The sequence below is a fragment of the Phascolarctos cinereus genome, unplaced genomic scaffold (assembly GCF_003287225.1).
Source record: "Phascolarctos cinereus isolate Bilbo 61053 unplaced genomic scaffold, phaCin_HiC Scaffold_4;HRSCAF=312, whole genome shotgun sequence".
Taxonomy (NCBI): Eukaryota; Metazoa; Chordata; class Mammalia; order Diprotodontia; family Phascolarctidae; genus Phascolarctos; species Phascolarctos cinereus.
In genome coordinates, this window is record NW_027555847.1 from 210554140 (window position 1) to 210573760 (window position 19621).

The 19621-nt window shown below is 39.7% G+C and overlaps 1 protein-coding gene across 1 annotated transcript in view; it reads left to right on the top strand.

The window, feature by feature from the left end:
* LOC110193499 (phospholipid-transporting ATPase ABCA3-like) overlaps positions 1-17498 on the top strand; it is a 337264-nt gene extending 319766 nt beyond the window's left edge. The window contains 5 exon segments of the mRNA XM_078151735.1: positions 7591-7778; positions 8540-8710; positions 9247-9437; positions 16435-16508; positions 17297-17498. Coding sequence (XP_078007861.1) covers positions 7591-7778; positions 8540-8710; positions 9247-9437; positions 16435-16508; positions 17297-17428 — 756 coding nt within the window. The 3' untranslated portion in view covers positions 17429-17498.
* The last annotated feature ends 2123 nt before the right edge of the window (positions 17499-19621 follow it).

Consider the following 19621-nt stretch of genomic DNA (forward strand, 5'->3'; position numbering starts at 1 on the left):
TGCTAAATTATTAATGTTGGTTACTGAAAAAAGTGATAAAGGGTTGTATGACAATAACTTTCAGTATGCAGCTTGAGCTTAAAGGTCTCATATGATCAAAATGTTCTATTTTAGGCCACCTGGAGGTATATGTGTGAAAATATTCTGTGATAACCAGGCTGGTGAGCTCCCTATGTCTCCAAATTTTTTTCCTGGAATAATCAATCCCCTCCTTTCCAGCTAACCAGATCTTACCTACACTTGAAAATATGTTACAAGGGATCTCAGATGTCATTTATCTAATTAAATCTGTATCCAGTACATCTATCCACCACGAAGTCATCTCCCTTCTGCTTAATCATTTCCCTTTGATGTCCCATTAGCTAATGAGACAAATGCTTCCATTTTCAGACAGCTCAACTTATTAGAAATTTCTTCCTTATATAGAAAAATTGGGCAGGACTTTCAAAGCCTGTCTTTTTACCACTAATATTCTTCCATTAATGTCATATGGCTTCAAATCACGAGACAAGTTAGTCTTCAAAGATCAAAACGGCAGGTGTGGGGGCAGCTAGGTGACACAGTAGATAGAGTATCGGCCCTGATGTCAGGAGGACCTGAGTTCAAATCTGGCCTCAGACATATAACACTTACTAGCTGTATGACCCTGGGCAAGTCACTTAACCCAAATTGCCAAAAAAAATGGCAGGTGACCCAAAGGGTAATGGAAGGACACATGGTAGGTGAATGTAGGCTACAATATATTAACAAAGATGACTTTTATGCATGAAGTGGTATAGAAGACAATCTTGAGTGGAAAAGAGAGTAGGTTTGTCACGTGTAAGAAGATAAAACAGCAAGGTAGTTTGGGTTGCACTGATCTGTACAAAATATTAAAATAACCAGAGGAAGCAGTATCTAGTAATTTTGATAGTTTCTATTAGAGGATTTATATAAGGATATGGGCAAGAATCAAACAGGATGTCAAGGTATGTATGGGTGTCATTCTACATGGAAAAACAGTACTCATACCAACGAGACCACAAATCCATAAGAGGATGAAGTATATAAATATATAGGTGTACTCAGGTCAGGTCAGTACTAATAGATGGCGCCAACATAGAGTATTTTAAAAGTAAAACCATAGCACCTTTATTACCTTAATGAGCCCCATGTGTACCAGTAAGGACCTATTCTCCAAGCTGATCAAGAATGGAGATCCTTGGGGGCAGCTAGGTGGCACAGTGGATAGAGAACCAGCCCTGGATTCAGGAGGACTTGAGTTCAAATCTGGCCTCAGACATATAACACTTACTAGCTGTGTGACCCTGGGCAAGTCACTTAACCCCCATTGCCAAAAAAAAAAAAAGAATGGAGACCCTTGTCCATGAGTTCCACTTATATGATTTAAGTCTCTTTCCTAATTTACTTACTCCATAACCTCTAATTACCCATAATGAACTTTATGTCAACATAGCTCCAAATGTCTTAAGTTCACCAAACAATTCAGTTCAGTGAGCATTTATTAAGTACTTGTGTGCAAGCCACTATGCCAGACACTAGAGAAAAACCAAACAAACAGCAGCAAAAAAAACAAACAGTCCCCTCCTCCCCATCCCCCTCACAACGAGTTTATATTATCCAGGAGTGGGAGTGGGAAATACAACATGTACTCAACTCAAGCAATACATACGTGTGACTAGTGCCTTCCAATGTTGCAAATTTTAACCTATCTTTGTCTGGTTTTCCTTTGTGACTATTGTATGTAGTCATATATGTGTATGTGTATGTGTGTGTGTGTATGTGTGTATATATATGTATGTATGTATATGTGTGTGTGAAAAAATATATTTTTTTAATATATATTTCAATCCATACTTGGATTCACTCCACATATACAATCCATTAAAAAACCTTGTCATTTCTACCTTCATAACATGTCCCTTTCTCTCTATTCACATAGTTACTATGTAGTTCAGATCCTTATCACCTCTTACTGGGACTATCACAAGAGCCCTCGATATATATAGACTTCCATAAGTCTGCCACAGGAGATCTATCTAAACAATATGTATACAGATAAACAAATTAAAATAATTTACAGAAAGAAAGGGAGTTAATTGTTAATTCTCCTTCATGTCAAACCAGTTGGTGCTATGCTAAGCTATTCCTGACCTCAGTCCCCCAAAACGATCATATTATTGGGGTAATCTGTTTAGACTTAATCAAGTAGAGTAAGAGATGGCCTTTTCTGTAGCCAAAATCCATTTTTCTGTAATTTTAACATATTACCAGTTCTGCTTTCTGGAGCCACAAAAAAAAAATAAGTTTAAAATGCCCCACCCTTCTTCCATGCAATATACATTTACATACTTAAAGACAGCTATTCTCTTCCCCCTAACTCTACTTTAGGCTATGAATTTCCAGTTCATAAAATCTTCAAGTTGGAAAGGACATTGAAAGTCATCTAATCTGCCCAATGCATAATCTTTACCATTTCCCAGTAGATGTTCATGCACTCTCTGCTTGAACATCCTGAAGGACAAGGAGCTTACTGGGGCTCAGTGGAGCCCATTTTTGGACTTCTCCTTATTCAGAAAGTTTTTTGAATTGAAATTTGCTTCTCTGTAACTTCTGCCTATTGTTCCTATTTCTGCCTTCCCAGAAAGAATATCTAATCCCTCTTCCATAAAAAGCCCTTCAGCTGTTTGAAAATGACTGTCCTACACTGCCCTTTCCCACCACTATCCCCACCAAAGTTTTCTTTTCTCAGATTAATATGGCTGGTTCACAGAGTCTTGGAAGGGACTGTAGAAGGCTAAATCTTCCACATAATATATGATTCTCCTTTTACAGAATCCCTGACATTTCTCTAGAATGTGTTTAAATACCTCTGAAAATGAGAACTTATTTACAGTTTCATTTTATACAGTTCTATCAGTGATGAAGGAAATGCACTCATCTTTGCATACAGATTGAAATCCCCAAAAGTATGAGTGATTGGTAAAGAGTAAGCTTCTAGAGTACAGATAGTATTTTGTTTCTGCGTTTGTAGTTCCAGCATTTGGAAAGGTATGTAGTAGGTGCTTCATAATTAACATGGTCTGCAGGAAAGTTTAAACAAGATTTGATGAAAATGAGATCACCAACACATAGTGAAATCAGAAATATGAGTGTGATTGCCAGGGATGGTAGAATAGAGGGAGTGTGAATATATAGTTACATAATCAAAATTTGCTTCTATAATCAAAAAACTGAGCTATATCTTCACCAGACGATATCCGATGATGCCTGTGAGGGCAGACAGCCTTGATAGTAAAAATAATTTTAAAATATCCTGACTCTAGTGATCTGACTTTAATATGTCACTCAGTCAATAACGCAGGCAAAGATCAGGCCTCAGCTAACCTGGAGCAGGCCTCAGAGGACTGAATCATGGGCAGGTGTGGCAGTTTCCAGACTTCTCAACCCACAAACACCAAAGACGACTTCCAAGGTCAGTAGGAAAAGTCTGTGACCTCAGTGAGAGAGAAGCTAGATCCCAGCCCCAGTCCTGGCACAGCCTCAGGGCGGCAGCTGTTTCCAGAGCTCTCGGCCCCCAGACAGAGGGGAAAATTGAGTGGCTGATCAGAGGAGGATTGCAGGGATCTCTTTGCTGGTGGTGAGGAAGGATTCTCTTGCTTTGCCTGTGGCTGGATCTGGGTTGCAGTGCTGGGGTGGCAGTCCTGGGGCAAGGAGGAGTGCTGGCATGGTGGAGCTTGTAGTGGCACTGGAGAGAGAATCCTCCTCACAGTTCCAAGGCAGAAAAGAGTGCTTGTGGTCACTTATAGACCAGAGCCCAGGCCAGGAAAGGAGTAAAAAAAGTATCTCTGAAAACAGCTGCACAAAACCCCTGAAGCTTGGGGCAGTACATTCTCCACAATGGAAGAAGACCCCTACCTTAACAAAGAGTTTATAACTCAAGTAACTGGCTGGGATCATGAACAAACTGTGCAAAAAAGTCAGGCCACAGAATCTTTCTTTGGTGACAAAGAAGATCAAAACACACAACCAGAAGAAGACAGCAAAGTCAAAACTCCCACATCCAAAGCTTGCAAGAAAAATATGAATCAGCCCCAGGCCATGGAAGAGCTCAAAAAGGATTTTGAGAAGCAGGTAAGAGAAGAAGAGGAAAAACTGGGAAGAGAAATGAGAGTGATGCGAGAAAATCATGAAAAGCAAGTCAACAGCTTGCTAAAGGAGACCCAAAAAATACTGAAGAAAATAACACCTTAAAAAAATAGCCTAACCCAAATAGCAAAAGAGGTCCAAAAAGCCAATGAGGAGAAAAATGCCTTAAAAAGCAGAACTGGACAAATGGAAAAGGAAGTCCAAAAGATCACTGAAGGAAATACTTCCTTAAAAATTAGAATGGAGCAAATAGAAGCTAGCGACTTTATGAGAAATCAAGATATTGTAAAACAAAACCAAAAGAAAGGTCTTAATAGTGGATAGAGCATCGGCCCTGAAGTCAGGAGGACCTGAGTTCAAATCCAGCCTCAGACCAAACACTTGACACTTACTAGCTGTGTGACCTTGGGCAAGTCACTTAACCCCAATTGCCCAAAAAACAAAAAAAGAGATCTAAATAGCCTCTCACTGTGAGAAGTAGTTTCTGTGCAAACAGAAAATGTCTTGTGTTTTAAAGCCTAAAAATAATTGACAGAAATATGTGTATATTTTAATGTACATTTGATAGTCCTACAAATAGGATGATAAATAAAATTGGCTCTTGGACTTTAAAGTTTCGGATTAATTGTATCTAAAAGGCTACAAGGATTTTATTAATTTATACATTTAGGTCCTTCCTATAAGCTAAAGATATCTGTCCCACCATAATGACAATAGCAGTTTACCAAGACTTGATTTGGTCCTAAATTCGTATCATAGCTTGAAAACAGTAGGGTCTACAAAAAAGTTGTACAATTTTATTGGCAAAAACATTTCTACCTTTTCCCTTTTGTCAGTACCACTCTATCCATCACTTTCCAAGACTCAGCATGGGAAGCACATCCCAGAAAAGATTAAAATCATGGACTTGATACAATGGGTAATGATTTTATATCATTTGGTTTCATTATTGCTTTGTTTGAAATATTTCCATTTCTGGAGGGGAAATTGTTGCAAATGTACAACAGAAACCTAGAAAGGCTAGGCACTTGTCTAACAAAGTCCTGTGCCTGCTACTAAGATATAATTCCTGCCCAAATATTATTTGCAGTATGACCTAAATGTAAATTTTGATAAATTGTTATTTAGCCATTATGTCATTGTTTTATTTTTGTGATTGCTCATTTGTATTGTAAATATTTGATTTGGTATAATGAAAAGATATGATCTATCAATATGAACTAAATAACTAAGCTAGAATTTTTTTTTAAATTGAGTTGTAATCTTTTAGAAAAACTTTCTTTTTCTAATGGGTACAAAATAAGGATTTTTAAATTTTTTGAAAAATTGTATTGATAAATGTTCTTTATTTCACCTACATTTCCCAACATATTTCCATCCTTCTCTTCTTCTCTCCCTGAGAGCAATTCTTTGTAACAAAGAATTTTAAAAGGGAAAAATAGTTCATTAAGACTAACATACTGCATATCTAAAAAGTTAGACAACAGTGTCCCATGTCAATAGTTTCCCTAACTTCTGCAAAAGAAATGGGAGAAAGATGCTTTTCATATGTCTTGATCATTTTAATTTTGCAGCATTCAGTTTTGATTGATTTGTTCTTGTCATTTACATTGTAGTAGGCACTGAGTATATTTTTTTTCCTTGATTCTGCTTTCTTTACTTGGTATAAGACGTCTTTCCACAGTTTTATGTATTCATCATATTTATTATTTCTTACAACACAATAATATTATGTTATACTCATATACCATAACTTATTTAGCCATTTCCTAATCAGTAATTATGTACTTTAGTTCCACTTCTTTGCTATTACGAAAGAGCTGCTATAAATACTTTTTTGTATGTGGGGCCTTTCTTTTTGCCATTAACCTTCTTGAGGTATATGCTTATCATTGTAATCTCTGGGTCAAATAGAAAGATGGCTATTTAGTGATCATATTACCATACTAATATAAAGCAAGCCTTATACCCACTAGCATTTATGTTAACTTAAGAGACAATTTCACCCTCGTTTAATTGCAAGCATTGGAAATGGCTATATGAGGTGAAATCTTTTGGAATGGCAAATTTGACTAGTATATTGTCTAGACCTCACTTTGATCGTGGAAAGAAAAAAGTGGTTATTAACTCATTAGAGTCCAAATAGAATATTGGGCCTGGAATCAGTAAGATCTGCATTCAAATCTTACCTTAGACACTTATTAATTCTGTGATCCTAAGCAAATCCCTTCAACTCTCAATGTTTCTCCTTCAGTCATCTCCTTTTCTCCCGTGGGTTCAAGTATCATCTCCACACAGATCTCTTCAATACCTATGTGACTAGCCCTCATCTTGCTCCTCAACTTCTGTCTTACATCACAAACTGCCTACTGGAAATCATCTGGTAATATCCCAAATTTAATACATCCAATCCAAAGCCAGTTAATTTAATTTAGGGAGCTAAACATACTGTTCCACTAAACTCCTTTCTCTCTGTGAAACCTTCCAGTTCCCCAGATTCACCATCTTAGAATAATCTTTGATTTGTCCCTTTCCCACACTCCCACATACAATCATTTAACAATGTTTTAAAAATTTTCCCTCTGTCATCTCTGACATCACTTCTCTCAGCCATCATAGAGCCACTACACAACTTCAAGTTCTCATCCCTTTCAGTGATATGCTTAGCCTCGTATTTGAGGCTCTCAACCATCTGGGACCAACTTATTCTTTTCAGCCTTATTCAGTACTATTTCACCTACACTGTTGCCCTAACCAAACTAGATTACAAGATATTTCACAAACTCCACATTCCATTTTCTACCATTCTGCATCCTTACAGGCCACCCCCAAGCCTGGTATGTCCTCCCTCGTCTCTGTCTTTCAGAATCCTTATCACAGACACATTGATATTGCTGTTCAAAAACACCAGACACCCACAGCCACATTGCTGCACTATGTCCTCTCTTTTCCTACTCCAAAAATAACCGGCCCTGAAAAAAGTGTGATGAGCCAAAGAAACCCTGCTTCTACAATCCGATTGCAGGCAGCTTCATCACGAAGAAGAGTGGCTAGTACAGTCCCAAGGACTTTTTTTCCCCACAGCTGCTGCCCTATCACCTTCATAACTCAACTGTCCTGTCATCCTTATTGGGCCACATATTTTATTTCTTATGTATTCCCCCACAGCACTGAGCATAGCAAGTGTTCAGGAATTGGTTGAATCAAATCCAGGTAAAAAGGTCCACAGGACCAGTTTATTCCAGTAGGTTCCAGCTGCAGAGAACCTGATATTAGCAGGGATATTGTAGGGGGAAAAAATATCATTAATTAGAGATACCAACCAGTAGAAGGAACTCTATGTCCTGTATATAGAGAACAAGTACCCAGAGAAAAAGCATTTTTTTTCAGTCTCACCCTTTGACTGAAACCATTTCTTGGAGCATTGAACTCTTATTTCAGGTACAGCGACAAATCAGTTACTGTCCTCAATTTGATGCCCTGCTAGACTACATGACAGGAAGAGAAATAATGTATATGTATGCTCGATTGTGGGGGATTCCTGAAAATCACATCGATCGTTATATGAAAAACATGCTGAGGTCATTGCTCCTTGAATCCAATGCAGACAAGCTCATTAAGAACCTAAGGTGAGATGCTGTCCTTCTCTAGTCCTTCTTTTCTGTAACTATAACCCTTAGAAGCAGAATCAGAAGGGAGCAGGAGATTCCTAATCAATAGGCTTAGGATATTATCATACAGACTTTGTCACCATCACAAAGTCAAATCTTCCACCAGAAACTCCATGACAGCAGAGAGGCAGTAGAGATGGATCCTTAGGGACTTGATCAGAAACTGCTGTTTTAACTTTGCTCTCCACTGATTGGCCCCTGCTAGAAACAACAGATCCATCTCAGATCCTAGCTGTTATTGATGATTCTGATGCTATGATCAGGGTTCCTTCCTTGAACATACTTCCTTGTTGACCTGGAGTATAGAAGAAAAGGATGTTAGCATCATAGCTTAAGTGGCTCAGACCCTGTCCTAATGCCTTTCGTGATACTTAGAGACAATGACTATGCTGAAGGAGCAATCAGCCAAAAAGTCTGTTGTGACCCAAGTGCCAGCAGTAGGGATGATCTGGGTTGCCTACATAGATAAAACATATATAAATTTAGTGCCACAGATCCTACTGCCCAGGGCCAGGTAAGAGGACATGAGTCCCTTCTTGGGCATATATTGAAAATATCTTTAAATGAAAAATCTGCATTGGGATTTGTTACCTTTCTTTAGATTCACAATATTTGTCAGTGTGCTACTTAGGACTTTGATTATCTTTGAATTATTTTCTATAAATTACTGCTGTTTACAGCCTCTTTTTCCTTCTTTATTTGCTTCCTTCTTCATGAAGTGGTGGCAACAGGCGTAAGCTGAGCACTGGTATTTCCCTAATTGGAAGGCCTTCAGTCATCTTCTTGGATGAGCCTTCTACTGGCATGGACCCTGTGGCTCGGCACCTACTCTGGGACACAGTGATGCGGATTTGTGAGTCCGGCAAGGCCATTGTCATAACCTCCCATAGGTGTGGCCCGAAGCTTGGTCAGGGATGTGGGGGGAATATAGTAGGGACTGCAGGGCTTTGTTAGGACTGGCAACTGAAATCAGTAACTCTGAGTCTTAGAGCTTCCTGGGAACAAGGCCTCCCAGTGGCTAATTTTGCCAAAGAGAACATCCTAGAATCCCTTAGCTATTGGCTACTTGGGTGAGGTCTTTGGAACCCTTAGAATTTAGAGTGGAAAGATAGAGGGAGGCTGATAGATGAAAGCTCCCACAGTGATTTTGGGCATCTGCTTCTATTATATACTAAACACGTTGAGTTTCCTCAAAATGAGGGGACTGGACTAGATCTCTAAAATCCTTAAATAAAATCTCCATAAATTCTGTAATCCTATGACCCTTTGATCTTTTCTATTCCCCAGATATAAGCTGGGCCCTGAGCACTTACAATACCAGGACAGGCCTCTCCAGGGATGGTATACAAAATCTTAGCTTTATCTAGACCATAGCCTTTACCTTACAAGGAGGGACATCTCCAGCCCTGGTCATTTGTCTCCCCAGCATGGAGGAATGCGAGGCCTTGTGCACCAGACTGGCCATCATGGTAGCTGGGAAGCTGAAGTGTCTAGGAAGTCCACAGTATCTCAAGAACAAGTTTGGCAGTGGATATACCTTGATGGCCAAAATGAAGAATGATAGTACAGACGCTGATATGGAACAATTCAAGGACTTCATCAGTTTAACCTTTCCAGGTATGACAGCTTGAGTAGAAACCTTCCCAGGTTAGCCCTTAGTGATACATGTTATTGCCCTGTTCTATGATGAAAAAGCAAAGCTCCTTGGTGATATTCTTACCAATCCCTCTTAGACATCAACTAATTATTGTTTTTAAGGTTTCCTTCTGCCAACTAGCTTTGCAAGACCCTCATGCCCCCCCTTTTTTTTTTTTGCCTTTTTGGTGAGACATTTGAGGTTAAGTGACTTGCCTAGAGTCACACAGCTAGTAAGTGTCAAGTGTCTGAGGCTGGATTTGAACTCAGGTCCTCCTGACTCTAGGACTGGTGCTCTATCCACTGTACCACCTAGCTGCCCCTCCTCTTTTATCTTCTTAAACAAAGAGCCTGTAGGTCATGGGTATGAAAAAAATTAGATGATTTATGCACCAACATACTAATCTCTTATATTATGGCATATCACAGTGTTCTACTCATGTAGCAGGAAACAGAATCATGCACTAGTCTATATGTAAGACTTTCGAGATTGAATGGGAAAAGTGACAAATAAGTTTTGGTGTGGATAAAGTAAAGGGAATAAATCGTTCTAGGGAAAAATAATCCAAACTATATTTTATAGGATAATGGTATTTAACATAAAAGATACTGCTATTGTTTATGATCCAGTTATTATAGACCCTGGGAATCACTATAGAACCAACACTAAAAAAGGTACTTAAAACCAAAACAGAGGGAAGACAGCCTTATATAAAAGATGGCTAGTTATGACATAGTTATACTTTTGTGTAGATCTGCTCTCTTGCTCCTGACCTTGAGATACCGTTTCTAGCCTCTTTTTCTAGACATTCTTCACCTATTCTCTTATACTTGTTTTGGACCCTGGGCCATGCCCTTTGTCTGACACCACTTTTATTGGCAGTCCTCTACCTCTTTCTGAATCTCTGATCACCCATGCTGGCCTGCCTGGTCAGTTCTACACTTTCTATCCTGTCTATACCTTGATCTTACATACCAGATTCTGGTCTCAATGTCATCCCCTGGAATAAATATACTTACACAACTCCCGGCATGTACAGTAATGGAACCTAAATAAGTGACCACTTGCCCATATACTACACTATCTGCCCTGCCAGTGGACTGGCTTCAATAAGCTACTTTCATGGCCTTTTCTGGTCTACCTTGTACTTCTGCTACCCACAACCTAACACTGAGAAGCAGGTAGAAAACCAGTGTCATTAATTACTTCTCCTCCAAGAGGTGGTTTAGGATAAAATGCCATTCAATTCAACAAACATTTATTAAGTGTATGCTTTATGTGCAAATCACTTAGGTGAATGGAAAACCAAGACAAAATAGTCCCTGCCCTTCTAGTTGAGTCTCAAATGGTAGAGTCCTGGTAGAACATGAGGACAAATTTTAGGTATAATACAAAGTAATTTCAGGAGTGAGAAAGCTAATAAAGAAGGGGGCCGAGACTTCACTGGAGGGAGGTGAGCTAAGGGGTAGTATCTAAGCTGAAGCTTGAAGGAAGATCAGGATTGTGAGAGGTGAAAATTAAGAACCATTCCAGACACAGCAGATGGTCCTTATAAATACTCCAGTGTGGGAGGCAGAATGTTGAGTTCAGAGAACTGCTGGGAGTGAAATTGGGCTGGAATATGGAGTTTATAAAAGGGAGTAGCATGAAATAAGATTGCAGGTAGATAGAGTAGATGTTTTGGGCAGCTATGTAAATGGTGATTAGAGAGGTAAAAGATTAGAAGCAGGGAAACCAGTTAGGATGCTGTTACAATAGTCCATATGAGAGACAATGAGGACCCAAACTAGGATTACACCTACATGGGTAGAGAGGAAAAGATGGAGGTGAGAGATGTGGTGGCAGAAGAATTAGCTGGGCATCTAAGTGGTGAAGTGGATAGAATGCCAGGCTTAGAGTCAGAAAGACTCATCTTACTGAGTTCAAATCTGGCCTCAGACATTTACTAGCTGTATGGCCTTGGGCAAGTCATTTAAATCCTGTTTGACTCTGTTTTCTCATCTGGAAAATAAGCTGTCCAGTCTATCACTAATCAAAGTCTTGTTTGATAGATGTGGGGAGTGTATGCATGTATTAATTCTAAGATACACATAATAAGGAGTCCAGGATGCAGATAATGAGGTAGAGAGTTGGTGTAGATAGTTTGGTGGGTACCAAATATCTTTATGAGCCAGTACAGGGCCAGTTCAAACTAATAATTCCTACAGGTGCAGTTTGTTACTGTACCAGGGAGAGAGATAAGTGTTTTGCTGGGGCCCACTCATGAATAATTGCTAGGTACAGTGTCCTTGGGCTAGGGAGAAACTGCCAGAGATAGTGTTTTGAGGATAGAGAGAAATATAGTCTTGGAATTGGGGTCTGAGCACAGTTACCCAAGCACCCCATCACTGGACATGTTGCCTCTCAATGTAGTCTAAAATTGTATTAGCTTTTTTTGACACTCACAGTCACTCATTCATTCAGTCAACAAGCCCTGGGGATACAAAGAAACGCCAAAACATAGTCCTTGCTCTTGTGGAACTCCCATTGTAATGGAAGAGACTATCTGCAAATAGTCATACAAATACAAGGTATATTCACTGTAAATAGTTGATTTTGGAGGGAAGGGACTGGGAGTGGGGGAAGAAAGGCCTTTTGTACAAGACAGGATTTGAGCTGAGTCTTGAATGAAGTCAGGGAAGCTAGGAGTTGAATATGAAGAGAAAGAGCCTTCCATCCATGAAGCACAGCCAGTGAAAAGGCATAGCTGGAAATGTGTGGGGAGCACCAAGCAGGCCAGCTGAAGGTGGGTCATCATTTGTGGAAGGGAGTAAAGTGCAAGAAGAAGCCAGGCTGTGGATGACTTTAAATGCTGAACAGAAAATCTTACATGTAATCTTGCAGATAAAAGTGAGCTACTGGAGTTTATTGAGTAGAGAGGTGACATGGTTAGACTTATACTTTAAGAAAATCACTTTGGCAGCTGAGTGAAAGATGGATTATAGTGAGGAGACAGCCAAGGCAGGGGGACTAACTAGCAAGCTTTTCAACAGTCAGGCAAGAAGTGATGACAGCCTGGGCAAGGTCAGTGATCGTGTGACTGGAGAAAAGAGGACATGGAACAGGGAGGTTGTGAAGGTAAAAACAAGATCTTAGAGCTGATTGGATATGTGGAATGAGCACTAGTTAGAAGACAGTACTAAGGTTGCAAGCCTGTGTGATTTGGAGGATGACTGTTTGCTAGACAGTATTAAAGAAGTTGGGAAGAGGGGCACAGTTTGAGAGGAAAGATGATAAGGTTTGTTTTGAATATGTTGAATTTGAGGGGCTTACTTGACATCCAATTTGAGATAGTCAAAAGGTAGTTGGTAATGCATGACTGTAACTCAGGAAGGAGATTAGGCCTAGATATATAGACCTAGAGATGGTGGTTGAACCATGGAAACTGATGAGATCACCAAGTGAGAGAGTATACAGGGAAAAGTGAAGAGGGCCCAGGACAGAGCCTTGGGGGAGACTCATAGTTAGTGGACATGGTCTGAACAAGGATCCATCAAAAAAAAAAAAAAGATTGAAAAGGAGCAGGCAGATAGGAGGAGAATGAGGAGAGAAAAGTGTCAATAAAACCTAGAGAAGAGAGAGTATCCAAGAAAAAATGATTGGCAGTGTCAAAGGCTACAGATTTAGCAATTAAGAAGTCATTGGCAAGTTTGGAGATATTAGTTTCAGTAGAATGATAAGGTCAAAAATCCGATTGCAGAAGATTTAAAAGCAAGTGATAGGAGAGGAAGAAGAGGCTTTCTCAAAGAGTTTAGTCAAGGAGAGAAGTATGATATAATAGCTAGTGGTGATGGTTAGAGCATGTAAATATTTTTTAAAGGTGTGGGAGTGGGGAGAGACATAAACATACTTGTACCAAAGATTAGAGAGAATGGGGATGATAATAGGGACAATTAGCTGGATAAGAAGGAAAGGGATAGGTTGGGAAAGATTAATATGGGGAGAAGAGGTTGGCTGTGGCAAGGAGAAAAGCCACCTCTTCATATGAGATAGTAGAGGGAGATTTCTGAATAATGTAAGAATAGGAGATGAAAAGCAGGAGCTCTTGTCAGTAGCCTCAATTTTTTTTCAGGGAAGGATAAAGTGAGATCTTCAACTGAGAGGGCAGAGAGAATGGAATAAAAAGGTTTGGAATGGAGGCAGCTAGGTGGCACAGCAGATAGAGCACTGGGCCTGGAGTCAGCAGGACCTGAGTTCAAAACCCACCTCCGACCAGACATTGGACACTAGCTATGTGACCCTGGGCAAGTCACTTAACCCCAATTGCCTCACCACACCCCCCACCCAAAAAAAAAGGTTTGGAATAGCCACTGTGGCAAGTAAGTAGTGAATTGATTGGGGCAGTATAAAAGTGTATAAAATAGTGCCAGGCACTATGCTAAGCGCTAAGTATACAAAACGAGATAAAAAGACAGTCCTTGCCCTCAAGAAGCTTACAATCTGATGAGGAAGACAGCATTCAAATACATACAGAGAAAGCTATATATGGGATAAATAGAAAATAATTAACAGAGGGAAGGCAGTAGAATTAAGAGCATTGAGGAGGTTTCTGGATGGATTAGAGTGGAGCAGGCAAACCCACCAGCAGGCTTTTGCAGTGGTCTAGCTGTGAGGTGATGAGGGCCTGCAGTGGAGTGGTGGCAGTGTCAGAGAGAAAGGGGTGTATTTGAGAAATGTTACAAAGGTGAAATTGACAGGCCATGGCAGGAGCTTAGATGGGGGGAGAGGGAGAGAGATGAAAGTAAGTACTCCAGGATGATTCCTAGGTTGTGAGCCTGATAACTAGGAGTATAGTGTAGTTCTCTACATTAATAAGGGAAGTTGGAGGGAAGGAGTTTTTAAGAGAAAGATTATGAGTTCTTTTTTGGACACGTTGAGTGTAAAATGTCTACTGGACGTGCAAGACTGGAGGTCAGGGGGCTTCAGGTAGGATAGGTAGATTTGAGAACCATTAGCATAGAGATGGTCATTAAATCCATGGGAGCTGATGAGATCACTGAGTGAAGTACTATAGAAGGAGAACACTTTTGTGTTCCAAAAACCTGTAGAAAAGAGAGAATCAAAAAGAAGTGACTAACTGCATCAAAGGCTGCAGAGAGGTCAAGGAGAATAAGAATTGAGAAAAGGCCATTGGAGTTGGCAACAAAGAGATCATTAGTAACTTTGCAGAGAGTAGTTTCATGGAGGGAAAAGGTTGGGAGCCAGATTGTTAGGAGTTAAGAAGAGAGTGAGAAGAGAGAAAAGTGGAGCCTATTGTAGCTGGCCTTTTCAAGGAGTTTAGCTATAAAAGACAGAAGAGATATAGGACAGCAGTTAGGATCAGAAGGATCAAGGGGAAGTTTTTTTTGTTTGTTTTTTCAGGAAAAAGGAGACATGGGCATATTTATAGGCAGTAGGACATGTAGACAGGAAGAGACTGAAAATAAGTGAAAGAGTGAGGATGACAGAGGGGTAGTCTGCTGGAGATAGGATGGAATGGATCACTTGAACAAGTAGGATTAGCCTTGGTAAGGAGTAAGACCACTTCATCATATAAGACAGGGGTGAAGGAGGGGATAGTGGCAGAAGGCATCTGAGTGATAGCAGACAGGAAAGAGGGAGTTCACAGCAAATGGCCTCAACTTTTTCTATAAAATATGAGGCAGGGTTCTCAGCTAAGAAAGTGGGGGAATGGGAAGTCATAGGAGGTTTGAGGAGAGATAAAAAAAGTTCGTAAAAGTTGCTGTGGAGAGTGGAATAGCAAATTGATAAGGGAGGTATAGTTGGATTGTCTAGCAGCAGTAAGGGCCTAGTTGAGGTTGGACAACATAAGTTTGTAGTGGACCTAGGTTCAAACTGTTGCATGATATTCTCCATCTTCATTCTGTAACACGTGTGTGCGCAAGAGCAAAAGCAGTGAATGGAGAGAGTGATCGGAAGCTGAGGTTAGGCTGGGAGTAATTGGCAATATGATAAGGGGGCTAAGGATTCAAGAGAGGAAGACAAAGTAGAGTTGAATTGGTTCACCAAGGGGAAAAGAGAAGAGTGCACCTAGTGCAGGGGAGATGGCTTGGGAAAGAAATGAGGGGTCGAGTGTGGATGAAGAGTGGGGTTTTGTAAAGAAAGGAGAAGGGAGAGGTGAAAAGCCAATAAGTTATGGTTGGATAAGGGGATTTCAGAATTCTTGAACATAGAAGTGGTATATTTGTGGGTGATGACAGGATCAAGAGTAGGACAAGCTTTACACATGGACCTTCTGACAAACGTCCATTAATCATGTTCAGTGGGTGAGCAGCAGTATTTCAGATTAATCATAGTCCTTCCTGATTAATTTAGGACACTTATCCACCTCCATGGAAGATATCCCAGTCCAGCTAATCAATTAAGGGTTCCCCAATCACCCATGTGTCTGTTTGTGTGTATATATAAGAATTTACAAAGGCTCAACTATTCTTCATGGGCTGCATTAAAGCATGTAGAAATTATTTTTAATCAGCAGTATTTTAAAAAAATATGAGTCCTCTGCATTTTTCTGTCCTGTAGAGAATATGTCATGAGAAGTCAAATAAAACAAGAAAATAAATCTGTTTCTGCAAGCAGCAATCATGAAATCTAATCCAAAGAGAAATGGCTGTTAGATTTTCTGTTCTTTGGGATTATCTACACCTATAGGCATGCATACAAAGGTATGCTAGGTGTGCCAGCAGATTCTGTATCCTTCTTTTCCATTACTCTTCCTCTTCCTCTTCCTATTCCTTTCAGGGAAAATAAGAAGCCCAGGCAATGGCACTTCAAGGGGTGCAGGCACACTCTTCTAGTCATACCTATGTCTATACCTGTGTTCTCCCTCCATTGATATGTTTTGACAGTAACAATTATTGTGAATTTTAAAATAAGTTTACCCAGGAAACAGCTCTTCCACATCACTTTCCCTCACCAAGAGTCTCCTCCCCATTTTAGGCAGAACATTGAAGCACGAACACCAAGGAATGGTCCATTACAACATTCCCGCAGATAACCTCAGCTGGGCAAAGGTAAGTGTGGGGAGCCAACACAAACTAATGCCCCTTAAAGTAGGAGTGATAACTAGCTTTATGGGGGATGTCACCGTAAAGCACTGACAGTCTGCACCTGAAGGCTCAGGTCCATTAGGGACCTTTTATCTGAGTGGTGTAGTGGAAAGAAAACTGGACTTGGCATGGAAAAACCAAAAGGGAGAATAATATTTTACCTACCTCACAGTGTGTGTGTGAAAGTAGTTTGTAAATCTTAAAGCATGCTATAAATATTGGAGTCATGGATTATTCTAAGAAACTGAGGTTGGAAACAAGAGCAGAACCTTTCTTTTGTAATCCTATATGTATTATTTTATATTTTTAAAAGCATTATTCTTAAGGGGGCAACTAGGTAGTACAGTGGATAGAGCACTAGCCCTGGAGTATCTGAGTTCCAATCTGGCCCCAGACACTTCACATTTACTAGCTGTGTGACCCTGGACAAATCACTTAACCCCAAATGCTTCGCAAAAACAAACAAAAACAACCATTCTGAGAAGACTGTAAGTTTCAACAGATTGCCAAAGAGGTCCACGGAACAAAAAAAGGTTAAACTCTTTTCCAGTCATTTGTTACAGTTTTTGACTGTTAAGGGGTATAGAAAGAGATCTTCCTCCTCTCTGGCTCCCACGTGGCTATTTGCCCTGCTGCCCAAAACCTGCCTATCTTTTTCTCCCAATACCTACACAAGAAGAGGGGGCCCAGGTCTCCTCTAGGATGCTCTCTGGGGAACTTTATTAACATTTGATTCTATCTGCTGCCCCAAGGTATTTGGTATTTTGGAGAAAGCAAAAGACGAATATAAATTGGAGGACTACTCCATCAGTCAAATCACACTAGAACAAGTGTTCCTGAGCTTTGCTGAACACGGAACAGCAGAAGATGAAGAAAATGATTAAAGAGTTCTCCTCACCACTGGCTCTTATGACATGTGCCTATATGTAGTAAATAAAGGGACAGTTTATCGTACCTTTGTAGCCTTTGTCTTATTTTCTACTTGGAGAATTCAGGTGAGTATCTTTAGGCACAATAAGCTCCTTGCAGATATGTGCAAGACATGAGAGAAGAAATCATAAATACTCAGAACCTAAAGTCTTTCAATAAAATGTCTACACTTTTCTTCCCAAAACCAGTTTAAGAAAAAACATTGTTTAGTAGGGCAGAGGACCAAAAGTGCTCTGAGCTGTGAGTGGAATATTGAAAAGTGATGGATTTAGACTTAGGAAATGCAGCCTTCGGAGAAGTAACCATCTTTTTGGGCAGCCAAGCCCCACTCCCCTAGGATGATGTGGGGGGGGGGAGGAGAAATTAGTGGCCAGGGTAAATCATACAGCATTCCTTCCCATTGGCATTTCTCAACATAAAATCTAGTTAAATGAAGACAGCCAAGAGGGGAAAATATGCTTTTAGGAGACAAAAGGAAAAGGAAATTATTGTGCTATCACCTACTTGTTCTTTCCTTTTTTACTCCTCAACCCACTACTCCCTAAAAAACAAAAACAAAAAAACCCTATTAGTTAGAAACATGGGTAGTGTACCTCAAATCTTCTTTAGCACTAACTATTGAAACCACCTGTCTTTTCTGCCACTAGCCATATCCCTACAGATTCAGTCATTTGGTCCCCAAAGCAGCTTCAGGCCATTACACAAAGTCTCAATTACTGGGTTATTAACTTGATTACCACTCCATACAGGATTATTCTGGAATCAGGCTATACTGGCTGACAGAGCATCCTGGCTAACAAAACAACATACTGTTTGCTAGTTCTTTGTGGCACTCTGAAAAGAGAATCCAGGCACTTTTGTGTCATAATTACCTCTGCTAGTAGAGTCATAAAAAAAGAAATTCATCCTACCCTTCTTTTTCCAGATGAGAAAGAATGTACCAGCATCTCCTATAAACTCATTATCTAAATCTTATTTGAATGACAGACACAGAGGCTCAGAATTGCAAGAGACCTCATAAACCAATTAGTTCAACCACATATGAATAAGAATCTTTTCAACATTTTGCCCAACAAATAGTTATCCAACTTTTGCTAGAAAACCTCCAGAGAGAGAGAGAACCCACTAATGTTTGAGGCAGTCCATTTGTGGGCAACTTAAAAAATCCAGTCTGCAACAAAAGGCAACTGAGGCAGAGCTCTGAGTAGGTATCAATTTATTAGGGAGACCAGTGGTCCGTAATCAACTGGATCCAAGACTTTTCCTTTGCAGTCAAGGATACCTCTGCTTGAGGGCTGCTTGCTTTTATAGAGAATGAGTGATCACTAAAAATAGAATGAGGTGGTACAACCCATGATTAGTTTATTCCAGAAATGGGGTAAACTATAATTGGCCAAGGGACATGTTCATCAATCACTAGCATTTGGTCAACGTTTAGTCACCAGAGCTCTGGGACTTTCCATAAACAGTTACGAATATTAGATGTTAAACAACAAAGAAAATGGGGAATTTTTTTTTTTGGAACACAGCTCTCATAGTATATTCATAGAGTGGGGCAGGACAAGAATAATGCACAAGTTAACATAAATCTTTATAATAGGCCTAACTAATACAAGTATAAATCTATCCTACCTCAATTAAGAGCAACAAAAACATCAATACATAGTGGGTTAATTAATCTTACATAACTCCTAACAGTGTTAACTAAATCAAACTCAGTTCTATCCTACCTACCTAACATACTGATACTTATTAAATCACAATGAACTGAGTAAATACTGATCAAATTGAGTAGGGATATCAAAATTATTCTCACACATTCCACTCTTGGATAAATCTAATTGTTAGGAAGATCTTCCTTATTTGAAACCTAACTTTAGTAAGTATAAAATAAGGCAGGGTTTAAACAACAGTTTGCTTAAAAAAGATCTGGGGCTGCTATTGGACTACAAATTCACTATGAATTTGATATGGCAACCAAAAAAGCAAAAATGATTTTAGGGAACTGAGAGACATAGCCTCTAACAGTAGGGAAGTGACAGTTTTTCTGGATTCCACACTTAAATTTAATCTGCAGTAACATTTTCTCCACTACCTTCTTAAGTCAAGACAGTTAACAAAGCACTGATTTATAGTGTTTTGCCAGT